This window comes from Nipponia nippon, unplaced genomic scaffold, assembly GCF_047370975.1.
Source record: "Nipponia nippon isolate SJK-2023a ecotype South Korea unplaced genomic scaffold, ASM4737097v1 scaffold_1, whole genome shotgun sequence".
In the NCBI taxonomy this organism is placed as follows: domain Eukaryota; kingdom Metazoa; phylum Chordata; class Aves; order Pelecaniformes; family Threskiornithidae; genus Nipponia; species Nipponia nippon.
Window position 1 is genome coordinate 53,514,699 of NW_028262290.1, and position 25,974 is coordinate 53,540,672.

At 46.5% G+C, this 25,974-nt stretch overlaps 1 protein-coding gene across 3 annotated transcripts in view; it reads left to right on the top strand.

Moving 5' to 3' along the window:
* The first annotated feature begins 22,308 nt into the window (after nucleotides 1–22,308).
* Nucleotides 22,309–25,974, top strand: part of SMCHD1 (structural maintenance of chromosomes flexible hinge domain containing 1) — a 96,166-nt gene continuing 92,500 nt past the window's right edge. Inside the window, exon 1 of one of the 3 annotated variants that reach the window (XM_087755543.1) lies at nucleotides 22,309–22,775. In XM_087755543.1, the coding sequence (XP_087611669.1) occupies nucleotides 22,593–22,775 (183 nt within the window). In that variant the 5' untranslated portion in view covers nucleotides 22,309–22,592. The remainder of the gene's footprint in view (nucleotides 22,776–25,974) is intronic. The other 2 variants (XM_087755550.1, XM_087755534.1) reach the window with 2 other exon arrangements.

Sequence of the window (25,974 nt, forward strand, 5' to 3'; positions counted from 1 at the left end):
TCACAAGATGCAGTGGATTGCTATCGAACTTTTTTCATGACCACTGCATTTTTGGCTGCAGTCATTTGTCCCTGGGAGGTGAATGGTAAGAGCTTCTTGCTAGTTCACTTCTCACAGAGATTCCCTGCTATTGCCACAGTTTCCCTCAAAGAATTCCATGACAGTCCTCAGAGAGCTGCCAGGCTAAATCCTACAAGTATCCATCTAGTCTGGTGTCCTCCTTCCAAATACAGCTTTGGAAACACAGTGCAAAAAACTCTATAACAATTAGATATGGGATGACTTGTTTTCCAACTTAAGCTCTTCCTACTCAGTAATTTTTGGATATTTTATCCTAAGGCCAAAGTATATGATTTGTATGTCTCCCAGTAAAAATTTCATTATCTATTTTTTCTAGTTCTTTATCTCCTTTCTATTCATATAAAGAAAAAATGGGTTTAAATCTCACTATATTAATTCTCATTATGTGAAAACATATTTCACAGTTCCATCAAACTTTATGAAATATCTTCCTATCAGTTCTGCATGTTTTTTAATAGAACTCCATGTCCCCCCTTCTTGCTTTGTAAGATAGACCAGAAGTTCTTGATTATCTTTTCTATTTTTATACTTTTAACTATAATATTTTCTTAGTTCGGAAATCCCAGTCCTCTTAGGCACACATTCCACAACAAGTTATATCCTGCCTGTAGTCATGAGAGCCATTATTTGCACTGGATTTTAAATGAGCATGTCACATTGTATTTTTGTTAACAAAGTACACAATGAAGAGTGAGAATTTACATGAGTTTTACTCACAAAGCCCAGCTGACAGAGTTAATTTGGACCACAGGAGGGTGAAGGAATGGTTCCTTGTCCCTCCCCCTCCTCCACCATCTCTCCCTGTGTTGCCTTCAGTTTTTAAAAATATAATTTAATCTGTTATCACATTGGTCAGATATCTCAGAACCATGGACTGTCTTTACAGTCCTCTCAACTTGACTAACTGGATTGTTTTTCACAAATTTTGTCACTTTAGTTGCTCACTTGTTTTTTTTTCAAGTTACAGAGAAGTAAATGAAAAAAAAAAGATAGCTTGCATGTTATGATGACAACTCACTGTTTATTTCTATTCTTTTTTTTTATTTCTATTCTTTGGTTTCTGTCTCTCAGAGGGTTTTATGAGTAAGGATGCTGTCGTTAAGCACCTCAGCAGTTCAAGTAATGATGCTGTTTTGTTCCACACCTCAGGGGTTCTCACTAAGCTATTTTTGTAATGGGCCATGTCAAAAGTCTGTCGAATTCTAAAGGCAAGATGCCACAGGCTCGTCTTCTTAGATATAAAACCTTTGTTACCTGAAGGAGCAGTGGGTTTTGTTAGATAATTTGGAATTTGTAGTTTTGTACCTACAAAGCATACATAGGCAGTAGCACCCAGCATCACTCAATAGACTGTGCCACTGCAGCAAGCCCTACTAGAGGGGCTGTGCGCTTTATTCTAGTGAAGAGACAGTGATTTTCATTACATGTATACAAAATATTTACTATCTAAAAATGTCCAGTGCTGGAACTTAGTTCATATTCTCCCTTAATATGAAGAAATGTTTAGGAGTCTGGTTGAGAGAGTCCCTTGGGAGGCAGTCCTGAAGGAAAAAGGAGTCCAGGAAGGCTGGATGTTATTCAAGAAGGAAATCTTAAAGGCGAAGGAGGAGGCCGTCCCCATGTGCCGTAAGTCGAGCAGGCGGAGGAGAAGACCGGCCTGGCTGAACAGAGAGCTTTGGCTGGAACTCATGAAAAAAAGGAGAGCCTACCACGTTTGGAAGAAAGGGCAGGCAACTCAGGAGGACTACGGGGATGTTGTGAGGTTATGCAGGGAGAAGATTAGAAAGGCAAAAGCCCAACTGGAACTTAATCTGGCCACTGCAGTTAAAGATAACAAAAAATGTTTTTACACATATATCAGCAACAAAAGGAGGGCCAAGGAGAATCTCCCTCCTTTATTGGACGCAGGGGGAAACATAGTGACAAAGAATGAGGAAAAGGCTGAGATACTTAATGCCTTCTTTGCCTCAGTCTTTAATAGTCAGACCAGTTGTTCTCTGGGTATTCAGGCCCCTGAGCTGGGAGATGGAGATGGGAAGCAGAATAAAGCCCCAATAATCCAAGAAGTAACAGTCACCAACCTGCTCCTCCACCTGGATGCCCACAAGTCCACGGGGCCAGATGGGATCCACCCAAGGATACTGAGGCAGCTGGCAGAGGAGCTCGCCAAACCACTTCCCATCATTTACCAGCAGTCCTGGTCAACCAGGGAGGTTGGGGTTGTTTAGTCTGGAGAAGAGGAGACTGAGGGGAGACCTTATTGCTCTCTACAACTCCCTGAAAGGAGGTTGTAGTGAGGTGGGGGTCAGTCTCTTCTCCCAAGTAACAAGCAATAGGATGAGAGGAAATGGCCTCAGGCTGTGCCAGGGGAGATTTAGATTAGATATTAGGAAAAACTTCTTCACTGAAAGGGTAATCAGGCATTGGAACAGACTGCCCAGGGAAGTGGTGCAATCACAGTCCCTGGAAGTATTCAAAAAACGTGTGGATGTGGTGCTTAGGGACATGGTTTAGAGGTGGACCAGGCAGTTAGGTTAACAGTTTGACTCAGTGATCTCAGAGGTCCTTTCCAACCTTAACAGTTCTATGATTCTATGAAATCAGATACTTAATTTATTCCTTGAATGAAAAAATTACGTAAAGGGAGGACATAATGATAAATACATTCTCTCACACACATGAAAAACACATTCCTGAGCATCATCTGAAATATCAAATGGCAAGATGAACAAATAATTGGTTACTCTACTGCTATTATTAATTTTTAAAAATAACATGACATCTGACTTTAAAATCCAGTAGATCAATATAAGCAATATTCCTTTTTCCAGCAAAGAAAGTTCTTTTCCATGAGGACTGAAAATGATTACTCAGTTATTAATAGAACAAAATACTTCATACTGCAGAATTAAAACTTCGCAACTGCAGGCATTCTTTAAACCAGATTGCAGATAGGCTGAATAACGAGGACCTTTTTTTCATGCAAGTGAAGTGCCTGCATTTCAGGTAGAACCATCCTTTTCCCCTTGGCATATTAATTTTGAAACTAGATGAAATAATTCACCATTTTTTTTTCCCCAAAGTAGTTAGCATTCTAAAATGGAAGTGCTGTCTCAACTCTAGAAATACTTTACAAGTATGTTGAAAAACAAAATTATGTTTAATGAACTCATAAAGTAACGAGGTTCAATATACCCTTCCAAATTTCATCAGGTCATCATTTAGAGGGGCTCTGAGTCACAGCTTATATAAAAACTCTCAAAAGGCCCTTTCTCTCTTAACTGGGTAGCACAAATGCTCTTTGTTCTCACGAAACTCCACAGTGCTCAGTTCCACTATGCAATTTGCTTTCTTATAGCATCACTGCATGTGGCAGTGTGCTTCACACCATCCCCTGTCCCCCCCCCCCCATAAGCAATAATCACCAGTGGGGGTCATGATGGCTACATCCAGCTTATGCTGGACTTTGGGGATGGATGGCAACACAGTAGCCATGGGCTGTCTGGAGCAGTGACCCAGACTTCTTGCTGGTATGCAAATATGATTATAAGTCAATGTCCTGGTTTTGGCTGGGATAGAGTTAATTTTCTCCCTAGTAGCTGGTAGAGTTCTGTGTTTTGGATTTATCATGAGAATAATGTGATAACACACTCATGTTTTAGTTGTTGCTAAGCAGTGTTAATACTAAGTCAAGGACTTTTCAGCTTCCCATACTCTGCCAGTGAGGAGGTGCACAAGAAGCTGGGAGGGGGCACAGCCAGGACAGCTGACCCAAACTGGCCAAAGCGATATTCCATACCATATGATGTCATGCTCAGGATATAAACTGGGCTGGCCAGGGGGCAGTGATCACTGCTCGGGGACTGTCTGGGCATCCTTTGGTGGGTGGTGAGCGGTTACATCACTTGTTTTTCCTGCGTTTTTTTCCTCTCTCTCTCTGTTCCCCCTTGTTTTCCTTTTCATTACAATTTTATTATTATTATTATTGTTGTTGTTATTATCGTTATTACTACTCCTACTATTATTATTATATTTTATTTTATTTCAATTATTAAACTGTTCTTATCTCAACCTGCGAGTTTTCTTACTTTTGCTCTTCAGATTTTCTCCCCCATCCTACCAAGAGTGGGGGTGGGGGTGAGCAAGTGGCTGTGTGGTGCTTTGTTGCTGGCTGGGGTTAAACCATGACCGTCCTTTTTGGCACCTAACATGGGGCTTGAAGGGTTTGAGATAATAACAAATTAAACAGAGTGTATTGAGGAATTTATATCTGTTAACAGTCGTGGCTCATAATATTGATTTATCTGTTCTCGATGTTAGTTTATCTAACCTGCACCATGCTCTTGTTTTTGCAGTACATGTTAAACATTGGTGTTGGGTTTTGCAGTTTGCTGTGCTCTGCAGCAATTAGTGAGGTTTTCCCTGGGAAATTCGTTATTAAAACACTGGCCTTGAGCTTAATCTGGTATTTGGGTTCTGTACTGAAGCCATTACTGTACTCCGGGTACCACCTCATGGAGACAATTAGCAATTACACCTCTTCCTCTGAGAGGTTTCTTATGGAGGAAATACAGAATGGCACCTTTGTTGCTTTCTTCTATGATGTTTCCTCCTTCATTGCAAAGCATCTTGAACATCTTTGTGTAGTTAGGATATATCTATTGGTATTTCTTGGGAATATTGTTTCAGCTTTGTCTAAGGTTAATAAGCAGTTTAAGAATATCATCCAGAGACCTGCCCCAAGGCTGGATAGTTATGAGTGGCAGGGTGTGTGGGATAGCATGGACAAATGCCTACAACAGTGGGCACCTCCAGTGTTTTGGAACTTCACCCCTGAACAAGTGCAGAATCCTGAAAAATTAGTAGAGTATTTGGAAAAAGTATGCTGTCACCCTGGCAATTCTAGGGAGACACAAATCACTGCAATGTGCTGGGGCCTGGCCCATGCCCACCAAGCCCTGTTCAACACTATTCAGAACCCTCAAGGGGAAAAGAAGGTCTCTGGATCTGATGACAAAACAACAGGCGCTGTGGCTACACCAACCCCAGCAGCAGGCACTGCAGCTGAAGCAGAGAACCAACCCGTGCCAGTATCAGTCACCCCTATACACAAGAAGAAAAATTGGAAGAGGAAGTCAGCTCATTTAGTAGGGGGCGAAGAAGCTTCTTCTAAGAGGGAGCAGGAGGAAGACATGGACAAGGCAGACTACTCCAGAGCAGGACCATCAGGAGAACAGGAGGACGAATAGAGGCAGCCGCGGTTCAGTGAGGAGGAAGAGGAAGAACTCATAAACGAGTTGGTAACCACCTGATGCCTATCCCTGAGTGAGCTGTAAGATATGCGAAAAGATTTCTGTCGTTGTCCAGGTGAGCACATCGTCACCTGGCTGCTCTGATGCTGGGATAATGGGGCCAGTAGCCTGGAATTAGAGGGTAGGGAAGCCAAGCAGCTGGGATCCCTTGCTAGGGAAGGGGGCATTGACAAAATGATTGGAAAAGGGGCACAATTCTTCAGCCTCTGCAGGTGACTCCTGTCAGGCATGAAGGAAAGGTATCCCTTCAAGGAAGATGTTATATGTCACCCAGGCAAGTGGACCACCATGGAGAGAGGTATCCAGTACCTGAGGGAATTGGCCATGCTGGAGGTGATTTATAGTGACCTGGACAATGAGCAGCTATCCAAAGATCTGGATGAAGTCCAGTGTATGTGACCCATGTGGCAGAAGTTTGTACATCATCGTGCATCATCGTCATATCCCAACTCATTGGCAGTAACGACCTGGAAAGACAGAGAGGGACCAACAGTGGATGATTTAGCTGGCTAACTCCAACAGTACGAATAAAGTCTTTCTTCCTTCCTTATCTCGGCTGTGGAGAAACTGGTCCAGCAACTTGAAGAGGATAGGTCCTACTCCCCACCTGTACAGACCAGTACCTCAGCCATTAGGAGCAAGCGTTCCTCTGCTCAAGAGGGAAGATATAGGGGGTACACACCATGGGCCACCCTGTGATTTCACCAGCGTGACCACAGAGAGGACATGAGGAAGTGGGACGGAATCTACCCCAACCCTAGAGGCACGGGTACGTGAGTTGCAAGGAAAACCAATTGCAAACGGGGGTTCTTCCAGGAAAATTGCTGCTCCAGTCTCCAGTGGGCAGCTCCCCAGACAGAGTAGAAGGGCTGATCTTACTCTCGATCTTAATGAAGGGACTTCTGATCCGCATTTACAAGAAGTGAGTAGTGAATACTATGACGAGGACTAGAGGGGCCCTGCCTCCAGCCAGGTGGAGGAAAGGGATAACCGGGTTTACTGGACTGTGTAGATTCGATGGCCTGGCACATCAGACCCACAGGAGTATAAGGATTTAGTAGACACCAGTGCACAGTGTACCCTAATGCCATCAAACTATACAGGGGCAGAACCCATCTGTATTTCTGGAGTGACAGGGGGATCCCAACAGCTAACTGTATTGGAAGATGAAGTGAGTCTAACTGGGAATGAGTGGCAGAAGCACCCCATTGTGACTGGCCCAGAGGCTTTGTCCATCCCTGGCACAGACTGCCTCAGGAGAGGGTGTTTCAAAGACCCAAAAGGGTAGTGGTGGGCTTTTGGTATAGCTGCCTTGTAGACAGAGGACATTAAACAGCTGCCCACCTTGCCTGATCTCTCAGAGGACCCTTCTGTTTTAGGGTTGCTGAGGGTCAAAGAACAACAGGTGCCGATCGCCACCACAACAGTGTACCAGTGGCAATATTGCACCAACCGAGACTCCCTGATTCCCATCCATAAGCTGGAGATCATCGACTGGAGAGCCAAAGAGTGATCAGCAAGGCTCACTCACCCTTTAACAGTCCCATATGGCCAGTGCAAAAGTCTAATGGAGAGTGGAGACTAACAGTAGACTATCACGGCCTGAAGGAAGTCATGCCACCACTAAGTGCTGCTGTGACGGACATACTAGAACTTCAATACGAACTGGAGTCAAAGGCAGCTAAGTGGTATGCCACAATTGATATCGCTAATGCATTTTTGTCAATCCCTTTGGCAGCAGAGTGCAGGCCACAGTTTGCTTTCACTTGGACGGGTGTCCAGTACACCTGGAATCGACTGCCCTGGGGTGGAAACACAGCCCCACCATTTGCCATGGCCTGATCCAGACTGCACTGCAACAGGGTGGGGCTCCAGAACACCTGCAATACACTGACAACATCATTGTATGGGGCAATACAGCAGAAGAGGTTTTTGAGAAAGGGAACAAAATAGTCCGAATCCTTCTGGAGGCTGGCTTTGCCATAAAACAAAGTCAGGCCATGGGACCTGCACAGGTGATCCAGTTTTTCAGAATAAAATGGCAAGATGGATGTTGTCAGATCCCAATGGATATCATGAACAAAATAACAGCCGTGTCTCCACCAACCAGCAAAAAGGAAACACAAGCTTTCTTGGGTGTTGTGGGTTTCTGGGGAATGCATATTCCAAATTACGGTCTGATCGTAAGCCTTCTCTATCAAGTGACCCGGAAGAAGAAAGATTTCAAATGGGGCCCTGAGCAACAACAAGCCCTTGAACAAATTAAAAGGGTGATAGTTCCTGCAGTAGCCCTTGGGCCAGTCTGGGCAGGACAAGATGTAAAAAATGTGCTCTACACCACAGCCGGGGAGAACGGCCCCAGCTGGAGCCTCTGGCAGAAAGCACCAGGGGAGACTCAAGGCTGACCCTTAGGTTTTGGAGTCAGGCATACAGAGGATCCGAGGCCCGCTATACTCCAACTGAAAAAGAGATATTGGCAGCATATGAAGGGGTTCAAGCAGCTTCAGAAGTGGTTGGTACTGCAGCACAGCTCCTCCTGGCACCCTGACTGCCAGTGCTGGGCTGGACGTTCAAAGGGAGGATCCCCTGTGCACATCACACAACTGATGCTACGTGGAGTAAGTGGGTTGCACTGATCACACAATGGGCTCTAATAGGAACCAAGCAGTCTTGCTTGTTTGGCAAGCGCTATGTGATTACAATGGTGGAAGCAACCACTGCATGCTGGAAACATATCCCGTGCCCCATGCCACTGCCTGGAACACTATCCTGGGCCTTGAAAAGCAAGTCTTATGGCAACATGGCACCCCAGAAAGAACTGAGTCAGACAATGGGACTCATTTCCAGAACAACCTCATAGACATTTGGGCCAAAGAGCATGGCACTGAGTTGGTATATGACAGCCCCTATCATGCTCCAGTCTCCAGGAAAATCGAACAATACAATGGACTGTTAAAAGACTACACTGAAAGGAATGGGTGCTGGGATGTTCAAACATTGGGATACACATTAAGCAAAGGCCACCTGGTTAGTCAGCCCTAGGGGACCTGCAAATTGAGCTGGCCCTGCCCAGTCGAAACTTTTACGTACTGTAGAAGGAGATAAAGTCCCTGTAGTGCACATAAAAAACATGCTGGGGAAGACAGTCTGGGTTACTCCTGCCTCAGGCAAAGGCAAACCCATTCGTGGGATAGCTTTTGTTCAGTGACCTGGGTGCACTTGGTGGGTGATGCGGAAGGATGGGGAAGCCCGATGTGTACCTCAAGGGGATTTGATTTTGGGTGAGAATACAATCATAGACTCATAGAATTGTTTAGGTTGGAAAAGACCTTTAAGACCATCAAGTCCAACCATTAACCTATCACTGCCAAGTCCACCACTAAACCATGGCCCTAAGCACCACATCTACACGTCTTTTAAATACCTCCAGGGATGGAGACTCAACCACTTCCCTGAGCAGCCTGTTCCTGTGCCTGACTACTGTTTCAGTGAAGAAGTTTTTCCTAATATCCAATCTAAGCCTCCTCTGGTGCAAACTGAGGCCATTTCCTCTTCTCCTATCACTTGTTACTTGGCAGAAGAGACCAACCCTCACCTCACTACAACCTCCTTTCAAGGAGTTGTAGAGAGCAATAAGGTCTCCCCTCAGTCTGCTCTTCTCCAAACTAAACAACCCCAGCTCCCTCAGCCATTTCTCATAAGACTCGTGCTCCAGACCCTTCATCAGCCTTGTTGCCCTTCTTTGGACACACTCCAGCACCTCAGTGTCCTTCTTGGAGTGACGGGCCCAAAACTCAACACAATATTCGAGGTGCAGCCTCACCAGTGCTGAGTACAGGGGGATGATCACCTCCCTGGTCCTGCTGGCCACACTATTTCTGATACAAGCCAGGAAGCTGTTGGCCTTCTTGGCCACCTGAGCACACTGCTGGCTCACATTCAGCCAGCTGTCGACCAGCACCCTCAGGTCCTTTTCTGCCAGGCAGCTCTCCAGCCACTCTTCCCCAAGCCTGTAGTGTTGCATGGGCTTGTTGTGAGCCAAGTGCAGGACCCGGCACTGGGCCTTGTTGAATCTCATACAGTCAGCCTTGGCCCATTGGTCCAGCCTGTCCAGATCCCTCTCTAGAGCCTTCCTACCCTCCAGCAGATCAACACTCCCACCCAACTTGGTGTCGTCTGCAAACTTACTGAGGGTGCACTCAATCCCCTTGTCCAGATCACTGATAAAGATATTAAACAGAACTGGAACCAATACCGAGCCCTAGGGAACACCACTTCCAACGGGCCGCCAACTGGATTTAACTCCATTCACCACAACTCTTTGGGCCCAGCCATCCAGCCATTTTTTTACCCAGCGAAGAGTATGCCCGACCAAGCCATGAGCACCCAGTTTCTCCAGAAGAATGCTGTGGGAAACGGTGTCAAAGGCTTTACTGAAGTCTAGGTAGACAACATCCACAGCCTTCCCCTCATCCACTAAGCAGGTCACCTTGCCATAGAAGGAGATCCGATTAGTGAAGCAGGACCTGACTTTCCTAAACCCATGATGATGGGGCCTGATCCCCTGGTTGTCCTGTGCATGATGGCACTTAAGATGATCTGCTCAGCCCTGTAGTTCCCCAGATCCTCCGTCCGGAACTTCTTGTAGATTGGCATCACATTTGCTAACCTCCAGTCAACTGGGACCTCCCCAGTTAGCCAGGACTGCTGATAAATGATGGAAAATGGCTTGGTGAGCACTTCCACCAGCTCCCTCAGTACCTTTGGGTGGATCCCATCCGGCCCCATAGACTTGTGTGTGTCTAAGTGGTGCAGCAGGTCACTAACCATTTCCCCTTGGATTATCATAGAATCATAGAGTGCTTTGGGATGGAAGGGACATTTAAAGGTCATCTAGTCCATCCCCCCTGCAATGGGCAGGGACATCTACAACTAGATTAGGTTGCTCAGAGCCCCATCCAGCCTGTCCTTGAATGTTTCCAAGGATGGGGCATCCACCACCTCTCTGGGCGACCTGTTCCAGTGTTTCACCACCCTCATTGTAAAAAATTTCTTCCTCATATCTAGTCTGAATCTACCCTCTTTTAGTTTAAAACCATTCCCCCTTGTCCTACCGCAACAGGCCCTGCTAAAATGTCTGTCCCCATCTTTCTTATAAGCCCCCTTTAAGTACTGAAAGGCCACAATCAGGTCTCCCTGGAGCCTTCTCTTCTCCAGGCTGAACAACCCCAGCTCTTTCAGCCTTTCCTCATAGGAGAGGTGTTCCAGCCCTCTGACTATTTTTGTGGCCCTCCTCTGGACCCGCTCCAACAGGTCCATGTCCTTCCTGTGCTGGGGACCCCAGAGCTGGACACAGTACTTCAGGTGGGGCCTCAACAGAGCAGAGTAGAGGGGCAGAATCACCTCGCTCGACCTGCTGGCCACGCTTCTTTTGATGCAGCCCAGGATACGGTTGGCTTTCTGGGCTGCGAGAGCGCATTGCTGCCTTGTGTCCTGCTTTTCGTCTACCAGTACCCCCAAGTCCTTCTCTGCAGGGCTGCTCTCAATCTATTCATCCCCCAGCCTGTATTGATACTGGGGATTGCCCTGACCCCGGTGCAGGGCCTTGCACTTGGCCTCGTTGAACCTCATGAGGTTCACACAGGCCCATTTCTCAAGCTTGTCCAGGTCCCTCTGGATGGCATCCCGTCCCTCAGGTGTGTTGACTGCACCACTCAGCTTGGTGTCATCTGCAAACTTGCTGAGGGTGCACTCAATCCCGCTGTCTACGTCATTGATGAAGATATTGAACAGCACTGGCCCCAGTATGAACCCGTGAGGGACACCACTCGTCACTGTTCTTCATCTGGACATCAAGCCATTGACCACTACCCTCTGGATGCCACCATCCAGCCAATTCCTTATCCACCGAACAGTCCACCCATCAAATCTGTATCTCTGCAATTTAGGGAGAAGGATATTGTGGGGGACCATGTCAAAGGCCTTACAGAAGTCCAGATAGATGACATCCATAGCTCTTCCCTCGTCCACTGATGTAGTCACTCCATCATAAAAGGCCACTAGTTTGGTCAGGCATTATGGGGGCTTCGTTCTGCTCCCCGTCCCTGTCTTCCAGCTCAGGGGGCTGGGTACCCGGAGAACAACTGCTCTGACTATTAAAGAAAGACTATTAAAGACTGAGGCAAAGAAGGCATTAAGTACCTCAGCCTTTTCCTTGTCCTTTGTCACTGTGTTTCCCCCTGCATCCAATAAAGGAGGGAGATTCTTCTTAGCCTTCCTTTTGTTGTTAATGTATTTGTAGAAACATTTTTTGTTGTCTTTCACAGCAGTAGCCAGATTAAGTTCCAGTTGGGCTTTTGCCTTTCTAATCTTCTCCCTGCATAACCTCACAACATCCTTGTGGTCCTCGTGAGTGGCCTTCCCCTTCTTCCAAAGGTCGTAAACTCTCCTTTTATTCCTGAGTTCCAGTCAAAGCTCTCTGTTCAGCCAGGTTGGTCTTCTCTTCTTCATAGCCAATGATTTGAACTGTATGATGTTAATCACTACTTAATACTCTATGTCATTACTACTATAGTTGTTATACACCATGACAATGGTATTACAGTAAGAATCACGCAGATTAATGAAGAATGAACTTTGATGAAACCTAGCAAAGTGCAGTGGTGATGGAACCAGGACTGACTTCAGCATGCAACAATCCAACACCACACACCATCTCTCCTGCCCTGAAGGACTGTTATGACAGATGGAGCCTAAAGTTGTGGACTAAATGAACCCAACGGACATTTTAGAGGGTTGGCCCATAGACCAAGGGAATGATATCTATGTGTATGTATTAAAAGACAGGAAACGCAGTGGTGATTAATTGAAATGTATTGGAAAGTATGGGATCTGGGCATGACATAGATGATATAGAATAAGGGGTGGATACTATCCTGGTTTCTGCTGGGATAGAGTTAGTTTTCTTCCTAGTAGCTAGTACAGTGCTGTGTTTGGGATTTAGCATAAGAATAATGTGATAACACACTCATGTTTTAATTGTTGCTAAGCAGTGTTGATACTAAGTCAGGGATTTTTCAGCTTCCCATACTCTGCCAGGTGCACAAGAAGCTGGGAGGGGGCACAGCCAGGACAGCTGACCCAAACTGGCCAAAGCGATATTCCATACCATATGACGTCATGCTCAGGATATAAACTGGGGGGAGGTGGCTGGGGGGGAAGTAATCACTGCTTGGGGACTGCCTGGGCATCATTTGTGGGTGGTGAGCAGTTACATCACTTGTTTTTCCTGCGTTTTGTTCCTCTCTCTCATTGTTTTCCTTTTCATTACAATTTATTATTACTCCTATTATTATTATTATTATATTTTATTTTATTTCAATTATTAAACTGTTCTTATCTCAGTCCTTGAGTTTTCTTACTTTTGCTCTTCAGATTCTCTCCCCCATCCCACTGGGGATGGGGGGAAGGGTGAGCGAGAGGCTGTGTGGTGCTTGGTTGCTGGCTGGGGTTAAACCACAACAGTCAATCATCTTACTCTATAAATTGTGGACAGCCCAGGGCTCATTGAGCTCTCCTGCACGGCAGCGGGCTGCCCACCAGCATCTCCTCTTGAGCAGGGACGCCTCTCAAGGTTACTCCTCAGGGCTGAGACATTCCTTGCCACAACAGAGCCTCAGTAAGTGACTAATAGCATGCTAAACTTTGAAATCATAGCCAAGTGATGTAAAGGATTGATTGAGCATATATATAGTCCTTTAGATGCAAATCGTTGACCAAGTCTGGGACTAGGATTGGATCCAGCTGCACCTAGACCTCTCTGAGAAGGAGTTTAGAAAGCAAGGGGGTCCTTTCCAAACCTCATGACTCAATGGGAGGGTGTCCCTGGCAGTTTTGTCTGACCCCGTCCTCTATGCAGTAAATAATCAAGTGTACCATACCATTGAATTTTACTAAACCACTGTCACATTTACCATTGAACTTTGTTACGTCACTGTTTTATATCAATAAAGTCTATTTTTTCCTTCTCTTTTACGAGTGAAGTGCACTATCACTCCTTCCGCGACAAATCGGCGTAGTCGGCAGGAAGGCAAGTAGTATCACTGATTAGCTACAGACGCACGGAGTGAATCCAAGTCCCAAATTCTGCCAAGAATGGGCTCATAAAAATTGGCATAATTAGGAAGCCATTGAAGAGCACCTAAAAGTAACTAGGGGCCACACAAAGGATAGAAAAGGGAAAGGCATTATCTGCAAGATGCTAGATGCCTGTTTAGAAGCTGCATATCAAGAAAGGGAGAGTAGAAGTAGGAAGGAGCAGGACCTAGGAAAGAAATAGAAGGTAGGAAGGCAACTGAGTTATTACTGTCTTTAAAAATTGAACAGCTGCAAAAACAATTACAGGAAGAAAAGAGGAAAAGACAAAAGTTGGGAGAAAAGGTCGAAATGATGCTTATGCAGCCTCCCCACTCCCCTGACATTAAACAGATTAGGAAACTAATAGTATTCCCTGAAGATTGGGATGGACATATCTGAGGTGATCCCGATGACATCAAGCCAGAAGAAGATGATCCTTTGCTCTCCACAAATCCTCCTGAATATGAAACCAGACCCGTTGTTAAAACAGAAAGAACTGTGGGACCTCGGGGCAGTCATCCACGATACACTAGGCGAACCGTCCCCTGGGATCCGTTGCAATTTGCAAGGGAAACTGAGTACCTGTGGCAAGTATGCCTAAGGGGCAGCGACCGACTGACGTTGAGTGAGGACGAAGCAAACGGCTGCCGGGGTCCGGGAGTTTTCTTAAATTTAGGACCCGACCCGGCAGATAGATACACCTTATTCTATCACCGGCCGAGCAGTTTATTGGGCTGGCGGAACAGACACCATGGAGCGAGGTGAATGCTCCATAATTCCCAGTGAGTCTCGACGAGAGCTCTCTACAGCCGTCACAAAAGCCGCTCGCGTACAAGCCACGCACGAACGAGGTCCCCGTGACGTTCGACTATCATCTGCTGCAGTCGGTTTCGCAATGCTAAAACCACCGATTAGAGGAGCCCCGGCAGTTCTTGAACCCCATCCAGCTGCAAAACGAGATGAGCTCAAGAAAGACACAGAACACAATGAGGGATTAGGTGCTAACGCTCAAAACGCCGGCAAGCAGCTCCCCACACGGGCAGGATTAATGCCCGGCTTTGTTAACTACAGCCGTGAAATGGGCGGGGAGGGTGCACCAGCCGAAAAACAAAACCTGAAGCCCCGGGGAGGAGCTCACGAAGTAAGACCCGTGAAACAGGGAACAGAAACTCGATCAAAGGGAAACAAATTTACAAACCCGCAAGCAGACTCTCGAGAACGGGGAAACGAATTGCGGAGGAATGCATTCGCCCTAGGCATTCCCAGAGCCGCGATTCAAGGTCAGCCTGCCGGCGTTATCCTCAGTCTGACTGAAGCATTCCAGAAACCAGGTAACAGTGAAAGACAGGAGCGCATTTCAACTCCGGCGCCGGTCCGCAGAAAGGGAGACAACCCCTTCTTCCCCCTTAGGGAGGAACTGCAGGATATGAAGCTAAAAAACCAGTAATGCCCGGAAGGCAACTGGATCTGCCTGTCCGGCAAGTGGAGGCTTATCAGTGGGTAAGTGATGATGGCCCATACATTTTAATCCCAGTTGGTCCTCAAGGACAATTGGTGAAATTTTTAATAGATACGGGAGCACAAATTTCAATACAAGATGCGAGAAGCTGGGCGTGCGACCCGGACGGCAAAGAGTTAAGGTTACGGGTGTGAACGGAGCGAGTGTTGGGTGCCAAACTGCCAGGGTCAATTTGTGGCTCCCGGGCAAGAAGCGCTTGTCGACTACTCGCTTTGCAATTAAAGATCGTTACGAATGTATTTTAGGTTCCGATGTTTTAACCGGAGGGGCTGGGCGCCTGCCGAACGGCAGCGTGTGGTCCCCCGGCTCGGAAATCCAGCCCCAGCCCCCAGATCCCGGTCAAAAATCACTGACCCACCGCAGCACCCCACTTCTGCTGCGGCACCAAATGGGATTTCTGAAGCCAGAGCTGATTTGGAGAAACGACTAATTATCTCCAGAACCCGCTCCCCACAGAACTCACCTGTCTGGCCGGGTCGGGAACCAGAGGGGAGGTGGCGTTTACCAGTGGATTTCTGGGCGCCTGAGCGCCCGTACCGCCCCGCTGACAGCTGCTGTACCAAACGCTGCGAACGGGACAGCCGCTCCGCAAGCGGCGGCGCACCCATGGACGGCAGCGCTAGATGTAAAAGATACGTTCCTTATGGTTCCCTTAAAGGAGGAGGATAAAGAGAAGTTGGCTTTCGCTTGGGAGGGGATACAATATCCCTTTAACAGGCTCCCACAGGAGCATATTCACCCACGAGTGCTCATGCCGCACTTGCTGAACTTTTACAGGCGGTCTCACTCCCCCAAGAAGTGAAACTGCACCCATACATAGATGATATCCTGACTGGAGGAACTTCCCCTGAGAAGGTGGGGGAAGCGGCAGCAGCAGCAGTATGGCAAGCACTAAAGAAAGCAGAAAGTGAGATTCCACCCGGAAAATGTCAGGAACCAAGTAAAGAAGTAAAATTTTTAGGTACTTGGTGGATAGCAGGCAGTGCAGTGATTCCTCCTTAAGAAAAATCGAAAAGCTGCAAATGCCCCAGTCAAGGAAGGAGTTACAACAATTAATGGGAACTTTAGGATATTGGAGGAAGCATGTACCTGGATTTTCTATCATTTCCCGTCCATTATACTCACCCTTACGGAAAGGTAAACCCTGGGAGTGGAAATTAGAACATAAAGAGGCGGTCAAAACTCTAACTGAAGAATTAAAACCATGTCAGTCACCGGGACCAGTACAGCGCCATAGGACCCTATCATAGCCCAATGGGGTTTTGCTGAACACTGTACCTACTGTAACCTGTTCCAAATTGGCCCCAATGGGCCAAAAAGACCTTTATTGTTTAGCTCAACCACATTTAAAGAAACAGAACAATGATACTCTGAATGGGAAAAGGGACTTTTATCTTTAGTCTGAGCAGTTAAACAAGTTGAGAAAATACATCAGGGACAACCTGTGCAAACTAGAGGACCATCTAATTTACTAGAAGCAATCTAAAGGGGACTGCTCCCCCATAAGGCTTGCACAAAACCCCACTATCAGAAAATGGTATGCCTATATAACAGGAGTTGCAGAAAATACGCAATTAACTGAAGGACACAGTAAGGTTTCCTAATTTCAGATGCCCATAAATACAGACCCTTTAGTGTTACAACAACCTTTTAAATCTTCACCCATTCTGGATGCACCGCCCCTCACTGAGGGTACACCAACCAAAAATATTTGGTTTACGGATGCTTCAGCAAAAAAGTGTAAATGGTAAATGGCAATATAAGGCTGTTGCATTAGATATTGCCCCCGACAAACAAGTAATAGAAGAAGGTGACGGCAGTGCACAAGTAGAAGAAATAAAAGCAGTTGTTTTGGCAGCACAGAATGGAGCAAAAATCATATATGTAGACTGTTATGCTGTGTGGACCGGTGCCACACAGTGGCTCTGTCAATGGGAAACCTTGAATTGGGAAGTAAATAGATCTCCAGTTTGAAGAAACAAAGATTGGCAATTATTACTAGATATAGCCAGGAAAACACCTTTCCAGATGGGATGGTGCCATGGTTTAATCCCAGTCGGCAACTAAGCACCACGCAGCCGCTTGCTCACCCTCCCCCCCACTGGTGGGATGGGGGAGAGAATCAGAAGGGTAAAAGCGAGAAAACTCGCAGGTTGAGATAAGAACAGTTTAATAATTGGAATACAATAAAATAATGATGATGATGATGATGATGATGATGATAATAGTGAAAAGCAACAAAACCCAAACAAACAAACAAAAGAACAAAACGCAGGAAAAACAAGTGATGCAACCGCTCACCAGCCACCAAACAACGCCCAGCCAGTCCCAGAGCAGCTATTGCTGCCCCCCCCCCCCCCCCCCCCGGCCAACTTCCCCCAGTTTACATACTGAGCATGACATCATATGGTATGGAATAGCCCTTTGGCCAGTCTGGGTCAGCTGTCCTGGCTGTGCCCCCTCCCAGCTTCTTGTGCACCTGGCAGAGCATGGGAAGCTGAAAAGTCCTTGCCTGGTATAAATTCTACTCAGCAAGAATGAAAACATCAGTGTGTTATCAACATCATTCTCATGCTAAATCCAAAACACAGCACTATACCAGCTACTAGGAAGAAAATTAACTCTATCTCAGCCAAAACCAGAACAGATGGGTAAAAGTTCATGCTAAGCTTAATCAACCAGCCACAAAGTGGAATCAAAACATAGATGAGCTAACTAAAATTAGGAAAATCACCTTAAATCCTGAGTGGTATCGACTGGGAGAATGACATCAAAACCTAGGCCACACAGGTAAAGAAGCACTTTACTTTGCTGCACAGAGTAAAGGCTGGCCTATAAACAGAAAAACTTGTGAAACTATTCTTACAGAATGTCCTCAGTGTAGATTGAAATTACAAGCAGATCATCCTGCTAAAGCACCACCACTACATATCAATGAAGGGAAAACTTTATGGTCTACATGGCAAATTGATTATATCGGACCATTCAAATCCTCTGCGGGATATCGATGCACCCTCACAGGAGTGGAAGTAGTCTCTGGCTTGCTTATGGCGACTAAATGTTGAAAAGCCGATAGGCGAAATACAGTGCGAGGGCTATCATTTTGGTTGTCAAATCTACCTACTCCTGGTGTTATCCAAAGTGATAATGGCTCACATTTTCATGTAAGGAAGTGCAAGACTGGGCAAAACAAGAGAGAATTAAATGGGTATTCCACACCCCATACTACCCTCAATCAAATGGGATGGTAGAGAGAGCTAATGGCTTATTGAAAAGGAATCTCAAACCACACGAGGCTCAATGGGATATGCAACTCCCCAAAGTACTCCATTAATTAAATAATCCATATGGGCCTACTGGAAGCCCTGGAAGCTGAGCATTCTTTGAAAAAAAAAAACGAGCTTAGCGCTCCACCTACTGGGAAAAGAGAATACCTGACAACGCTATAGCCAGGACAGCCTGTGATGGCCGACCTACCATCCATCTGTACTGTGCCTATGACTTTAACTCAGCCTCGTGGCCCGCTTGCTTGGGAAGCTACCCATACCAGTGGTGCAAAACGTAGAAGTAGTGCACGATGGATTTTTCCTTCTTTTTTACCGGGGTAACCTGTTCAGACTCTCCCCACCGAAATAACTCTCTGTTTTTCTCTTACAGCACCCCACAGGATGACAAGCTATGTTCATGTTTCTATTCCAAATCCTGACAATGCTGCTTCTCTTAACCTGTGGTCAAAGAATCCTAGAGTGGCGATGGTCTCAAGCTTATGTTAAATACATGGGGAGTATGGAAATGCACTCTAGCAAGGGAGATTTACATCTTTCCACCATGGTCATACATGGTACTGAAATATAATTAGAAAATTAATGGAACGATACTGTATCCATTAGAACATAGAGTGTGGGCCCAACGCAACAGAAAAAACGGCAAACTGTTAATGTTCACGCCTGTGTTGTATGGGAACAATGAGGATTTATTTGTGAGAGTAACACCATCAAAGCCCACGACATTTGTCTTGACACTGAACAGAATATTTGTCATTTTGAAATACATTCCAATGAAGCCCTTGAAACTGTACTTGTATATATTGGAAAAGGATGTGTTTGTATGAGAACCCTTTGTGATTTGATATTCATAGATAACGTTACTGTAAATACAGGCAATCGCTCAAATATTTGTTTGTAACTTCACTAAAGTTATGGGATGCGACTTTAATTATTCAGCTCCTGTTATGTCTTATTGATTGTTACAATCCAATTATACATTGAGTCAAGATTTATTGCCTACCCCCATTGGAATAAATCTTACATTGGTGATGAAACTACTACAACACAATGACCTGTGTCAACCGCGAGAATTCGTCCGAAACCATGGACACAAAACTCTAATCACTGTTCATCATCATACAGAAAAGAGACACCAAAATACAAAAGACACACTTGGAAAGAGTGAAGAAGGGTGGAAAACACCATTAGTGGGAAACTCTTCTTGGATGGTCACCACCAACAACGGGAGTGTTTAATCTTATGCTTCACCCAGTTTTTATTTTACCAACTCTAGCTTTAATAAGTCTATTGCTTATAATTATATTGTATATAAAGGTTTGGTACATGATAAAACAAATGACCCAACTTCAACCACCCCAAACATACAAATTAACGCATAACAAGTAGCAGTACTTCACTGTCTACTTACCACCGATCTATAAGGGCACAAACTATATATAATATATATATTATATAAGCTATATATAAAATATATATATTTATGTATATATTATATATATTTATGTATATATTTATATATATATATAAACTATATATAATATATTATTTATGGCACAGAGGCAAGAGGTGACTGTACCACCACTCTCTGTTGAAGGTAAGATGAATTGATTATAGTCACGGGGCAGAGTGTGGCGGTATGTTCTCCTGGCCTGCGTGTAAGCCATAACCACCACTGGGGGTCTTGATGGCTGCATCCAGCTTATGCTGGACTTTGGGGATGGATGGCAACACAGTAGCCAAGGGCTGTCTGAAGCAGGGATCCAAACGTCTTGCTGGTATCCAAATCTGACTATAAGTCAACCATCTTAGTCTATAGTTGACAGCCCAGGGCTCATTGAGCTCTCCTGCACGGCAGCGGGCTGCCCACCAGCATCTCCTCTTGAGCAGGGACGCCTCTCAAGGTTACTCCTCAGGGCTGAGACATTCCTTGCCACAACAGAGCCTCAGTAAGTGACTAATAGCATGCTAAACTTTGAAATCATAGCCAAGTGATGTAAAGGATTGATTGAGCATACATATAGTCCTTTAGATGCAAATCGTTGACCAAGTCTGGGACTAGGATTGGATCCAGCTGCACCTAGACCTCTCTGAGAAGGAGTTTAGAAAGCAAGGGGGTCCTTTCCAAACCTCATGACTCAATGGGAGGGTGTCCCTGGCAGTTTTGTCTGACCCCGTCCTCTATGCAGTAAATAATCAAGTGTATCATACCATTGAATTTTACTAAACCACTGTCACATTTACCATTGAACTTTGTTACGTCACTGTTTTATATCAATAAAGTCTATTTTTTCCTTCTCTTTTACGGGCGAAGTGCACTCTCACTCCTTCCACGACACTGCACGAACCTGAGTTCTTGCATGACGGGGTTTTTTCCTGTTACACATTTGTCATTTTCCCTGTTTTACAAACCTCCCCTACATGCTGTGACAATCCTTTCCTTTCAAAGCTAAGAGTCCTTAAAACAGAAGCAGCTGCGCTATTCTGAGCATTCCTGTTTGTACCTTTTCTAGACAAGCAGGACAGAGCACACAGAAGGAGGACTGTGTTTCTTCAGACAGTCTGCTTTTTCATTTCATATTCCTACCCTAAGAAGACTACGCACCCTACGTACCCCTTGAGCACTGCTAAAGGAGAGATCAGTGAAGATGCAGTGTTGTACCAAGAAGGCTTGAAAGTAATTAATTTACCATTGGGAGAGGGGGAGAGATCATCTTTTTAGGAGACCTGAAGGTCAAAGTGTCCAGCCATATATGTCTTCTAGATCTCAACCTGTACAAGCAGTTGTATCAGACAACGAAAACGTCACCCTCCAATTAAAGAGTGACTACAAATAAAAATGTTTCCACTTACAACATTTATGTATTCTTAGACCAGAGACTTCTCTCAGAAATGACAGCAAATACTGAGGAAACTCTTTGAAGTGTTATGCTCTATTGACAGTACTGAGAGGCTACGCATAAACTCAGAATGTAAGCCCAACACGCGACATGAAAGAATGAACTGCAAGTACAACAAGAACACACAATACACAGAACACATTCAGCTTCTCCAAGTTAACCCCATCAGAAGGAGAACCTGCACCTTCCAGAAACCTGAATGCACAAATTGTGATTATTGAATATCTTTCACTAAGTTTGCTTATACAGTGTATCCCAACTATGTCCCTATTGTTTATGATAGAAGGAAAAGCTATTAGTCTGCCCTACAACGAACGACAAATCCTGACAGTTTCCTGACAAGTATGTTTCGCTGGTTCCTTAAAGATCATGAAGACTCTATTTATTTCTTGAATTATTTCATTTCAACTGCCGTTTTGCAGCTACGCTAGTCCTACCATTCCTCTATAATGGCACAATGCAAAAGTCATCAGGGGGTTTGCGTATATAAAAACCCAAGAACTTTATTAGATTTTAAGTTTTAATTAAATTAGGTTTTAATTGAAATCTTATTTTTAAGACTGAAGACAACACACCAACTCTTTCCTTCAGAGGAGGAAAGCGTTTCAAGCATTAAACATTAAAAAGAGCAAGCGACAGCTTACGGATCTCGATCGCCCCGCGCATTTTAAGGCAGACGAACTAAGGACTTCACGCCTCCGGACGGAAGCCAAACTCTGCCGCGCCACGCCCACGGACGAGCCTCTCCGCCACGCCACCGCTACAGGCGACGGGGACAGCCCGGTGGCACACGCCAGCGCCCGGGCTCAGCCCACGACGCACAGAGACCCGCGGAGAGGCGGCGGGCCGCGGCCTCGGGCGCCTCAATCGCCGGAGCGGCTGCGGCGGCCGGGCGCAGCACGCGGCTCCCCCGCCCAGGCCGCCTGCGCGCCCCACGCGGCGGCGGTGGCAGCGCCGCCCCTCCCGCTCCGGCCCCGCCCCGCCCAGCGGCGGCGGAAGTGGCGCGGGGCGGAGGGCGTCAACTCGTTCCGAGGTCGCGGCGCGCTGAGCCTCGCTTTCGCTTCCAGGCCGTTCCCCGCCCGCCGGGCCCCACCCCTCGCGGCGGCACGGCCGACGCCGCGCGCAGCGCCCCCACCCCCTGCCGGGCTTCCCCGGTGCCCGGCGGCGCCTCGGCCCCGGCCCCGGCGCCGGCCCCCCGCCTGGCTCCTCCTCCTCCTCCTCCTCCTTCCCCTTCCCCGGCCGGGGCTTCCGTGCGCGGGCCGGGCAGCGCCAGGCGGGGGAGCTCGCGGGCCAGGCAGTAGATACCGCCGTTGCCGCCGCCATCGCTGCGGGACGGTTTCCGTCTCCTCGGCTTCCCAACATGGCAGCGGCGGCGGCGGGAGGCAGCCGCGGAGCTCGCAGGCCGGTGCTACTGACGCCTGGCGGCAGCGGGGACCGCACCGTGTTTCTCTTCGACCGGCGCCAGGAGCAGGCGGATCCGGACGAGAAAGTGCTCAGCTACGGCAAGGACAACTACCGCAGCTTCCGCAGCGCCGTCTGCCAGGTACCGGGGCGGGGGAGAGGAAGGGAGGGCGAGCGCGGCGGCGGCGGCGGGGCCGGCCACGGCGTTAACGCCCCTGTGGCGGCGGGGGCAGGCGCGGCCGCGGGGCGCCGCGCGGCCCAACCGCCGCCAACGTTCCGCCCGCGCGAGCGGCCGGGCCTGCCTCCTTCCCCCAAACTTTCTTGCCGGGACGGGTGGGCGGGCGTCGAGGAGAGGCTGCGGTCGCTGCCTCCGCGTCCCCTTCCCCCGGGGCACCGGGCCCGCCGCGCTAAAAACACCCGTCCGGGGCGGCCGGCGGTGCGGCGCGGCGCGGCGGGAGCAGCCCCTGGCGGCGGGCGGGAAGGGAGCGGGCGGCCCGGGAGCTCCCCCGCGCGGTGAACGGGCGGCGGCGGCGCGGGGCGGTGCAGCAGAGGGCCCGAGCGGTGGTGTTTCTGCTGTCCAAGGTGTCGGCGATCGGCGCCGGCCGTTTCCCGTCTTGAGCCCTGTAACTGTCTCTCCGAAGTCCGCAGCGGTGGCTCCCATTTACATACTTTAGCTGGCTGGTTCTTTGCTGTCTCGTCTATCCTTTCAGTTTTCTTTCCTTTCATTATGCAAAATGAGAACTTGCTCTGTCTTCAGATCTCTTGGAGGTGGAGATTTCTTGCTATATATGCACTGTTTACTTTAGTTTGCTAGTGATACCAGTAGGCATCGCCCATTTTCTGTCATGGTTTCGTTTTCAGTGGGAGTAATAAATGCCATAAACCTGTTAGCTGACTGTGTGTCTTGTATTCTGAAGCGAGCACGAAAATCAGCTATAAATTGTGCCCTAATTTAGTCTGATAAAACATTCTGTTTTGGTTTCTTTATCCAGTGTACTCTGCACTTTGTTCTCTAGGATATAAACTCTTTGAGGAAATTGCTTGGTTTGTGCTATGTCTGGACGGTGTTTAATATAATGGTTTCCTACTGCGATGGAAGCTTTGAGCTACCAATGTCAGCAGGAATAGCTGTCAGATGTGACTACCTCCTCCTTGCACAGTTCTACTTCAGTGTTCAAAATGGCATATTCGTACTCTGTTAGAGGTACTGAATCTGTACTATTGCTTAAGGTGCTACTCCTCAGCAGTGATTTGGCTATGGAGTGTTAGCACATGCCTTGAGCCGGTCAGAGCCCCCAAAGTTCAGAATACTGGAAGAAACAAGTAACTGAATGGAATAAAGAAATGGGTACACTTTATACAATGTAACATTCTGAGAAGGTAGACAGTGCAGTGGGTTCATGGCCTTCTAAGAACCAACATCCTCCTTAATGGAGCATCATTATAGGGTTTGTATCTCCTATGAGTAGTTATAAGTATTACGTGATTTCCTCCAGGAGTTGTCCTAATGGATCCCATCTCAACTGTTCCTAGCGGATGAATTGCAAGGATACTTCATATTTTCAGTATTCAGGGAAAATATGTTGGTGATTAACTCATCTTTCTTCATAGCTTTTGTAATTAATTGATGGGCTGAGGTTAACACTAATTTGCAACTTGTTACAGACAAGGGAGTCTTTCTTTTCGTGGCTTATTTATATATGCTGCACACTCCAGTGACTTCTGTTTCCGTTCATTTTCATGGTGTTCAGTAGTTCACAGAGCTTTTGGCATATTTACGACCTTATACAGAAATAAGCCATCATCACAAGGTGTGACAACTCTGGGGTACAAACAGCTTCAGGGTTTTCTTATCTCAAAAATGTATTGACATTGTGCAGTCAGTACTTCAGTGCCATTGGACAGACCACTCAGATGTGCAACATAGCATCTGGAAAGTCTGGCACTGCAAAGCAGAACTTGGTGTGTTTGGATTTGGTGCCTGTGAAAGTAAAATTTTCAAGTATGGTTTCTTGCTGTGTCAACACTATAATCCTTATCACCAGTCCTGGTGGCTGTTTTGGGGTGTTAAGGATAATAGAGTCGGTGCTCTTATAAACTTGTGCAACAAGAACCTCAAATGATCATGCTCTTAGAGAAAGGCCTTCTCAGTAGTGCGTTGACTGTGAGTTCAGTCAGACATGCCTCTGTTGCAGCTAATTTCGGTGTGGTGACTCTTTGCGCCTTAGACCTTTCATTACCTTATGTATGGGACATCTAACTCTGAAAGCATGCTGAGACGTGGTTTGACACAACCAGTAAATGCTGGTACAGTGAAAACTGGACAGGCTGAGGTCTAGGAAGTTTGATGTCTGATGTCTCCCACACCAACAGTGTACGGGTTCTCGTTAGGCTTCTGGGAGAGCATTCTGGCATCTTGGTGCCTCTGGGAGTTTTGCGCATGGTTCGTGTTTCTCTGGGTGTTGTACTCCAAAGTGCCGAATTTCTGGCCTCTTGAAAGTTGCAACTAACTGCTTTCAGGAAAAAGGTGATGAGTGGGTTCACCTGATTGGGACAGACTTTCCTGACTTCATGGTGCTGAAAACGTGTTAGGGAAGTGATGAAAGTTCAGGAAGAAAGATTCTTTTGATAAGCAAGTTTTGAATTGTTCAGACTAAGATGAACTGGAATGTTGCATTCGGTCTACTCCAATTAAAGCTATTAGAGACCATCTGAGTGCGCGATCAGGCAAATGCCACATATCTAGCAGTGTTGTTTCCACGAGTATCCTATCTGGTGGCTCAGCTTTAAATCAACTTTCACTGGCAGTTTGCTGTGCAACTGAATGATTCTGCTGTAGTAGTGAAGGTGCATATGCATTTTCCAGTCTGCCAACTGGGCTGTGGGGGTGGTAATGTCTGACAAGAGCGCCAGAAATATTAAGCTGTTGGAACTATTTCTGCTGTGAACATCTTCCTGTGGCGTAAGAGAATTCCTTTGGATATAATTGGATACGTAGGAGTCAAAGGAGTATGTAAATCTTGAAAAAATAATGAAATTAAACCTGATTGCAGTATGTGATCATTCTGAGTTGAAAATACTTGAATGCCTGAAGGCATGGTCTTAGGCTGCTACTTCTGAGACTTACTTTTTTTTCATAATGCAGAGAGGTGGTGAGTATTTTCCTGTTTGTGTAGCAAAAGAACTAATGATTGAGACAAGATATTCAGCCACTGAGAGTTCGATCTAGGAGCTAATTCATGTCCTCTCTGTATGTTTTCATATAAAATAATCCTCCATTATTATTAAAATATTTTTATTAATTTTTGAAACTTTTGTTTATTTTTTGAAGGAAATATTTG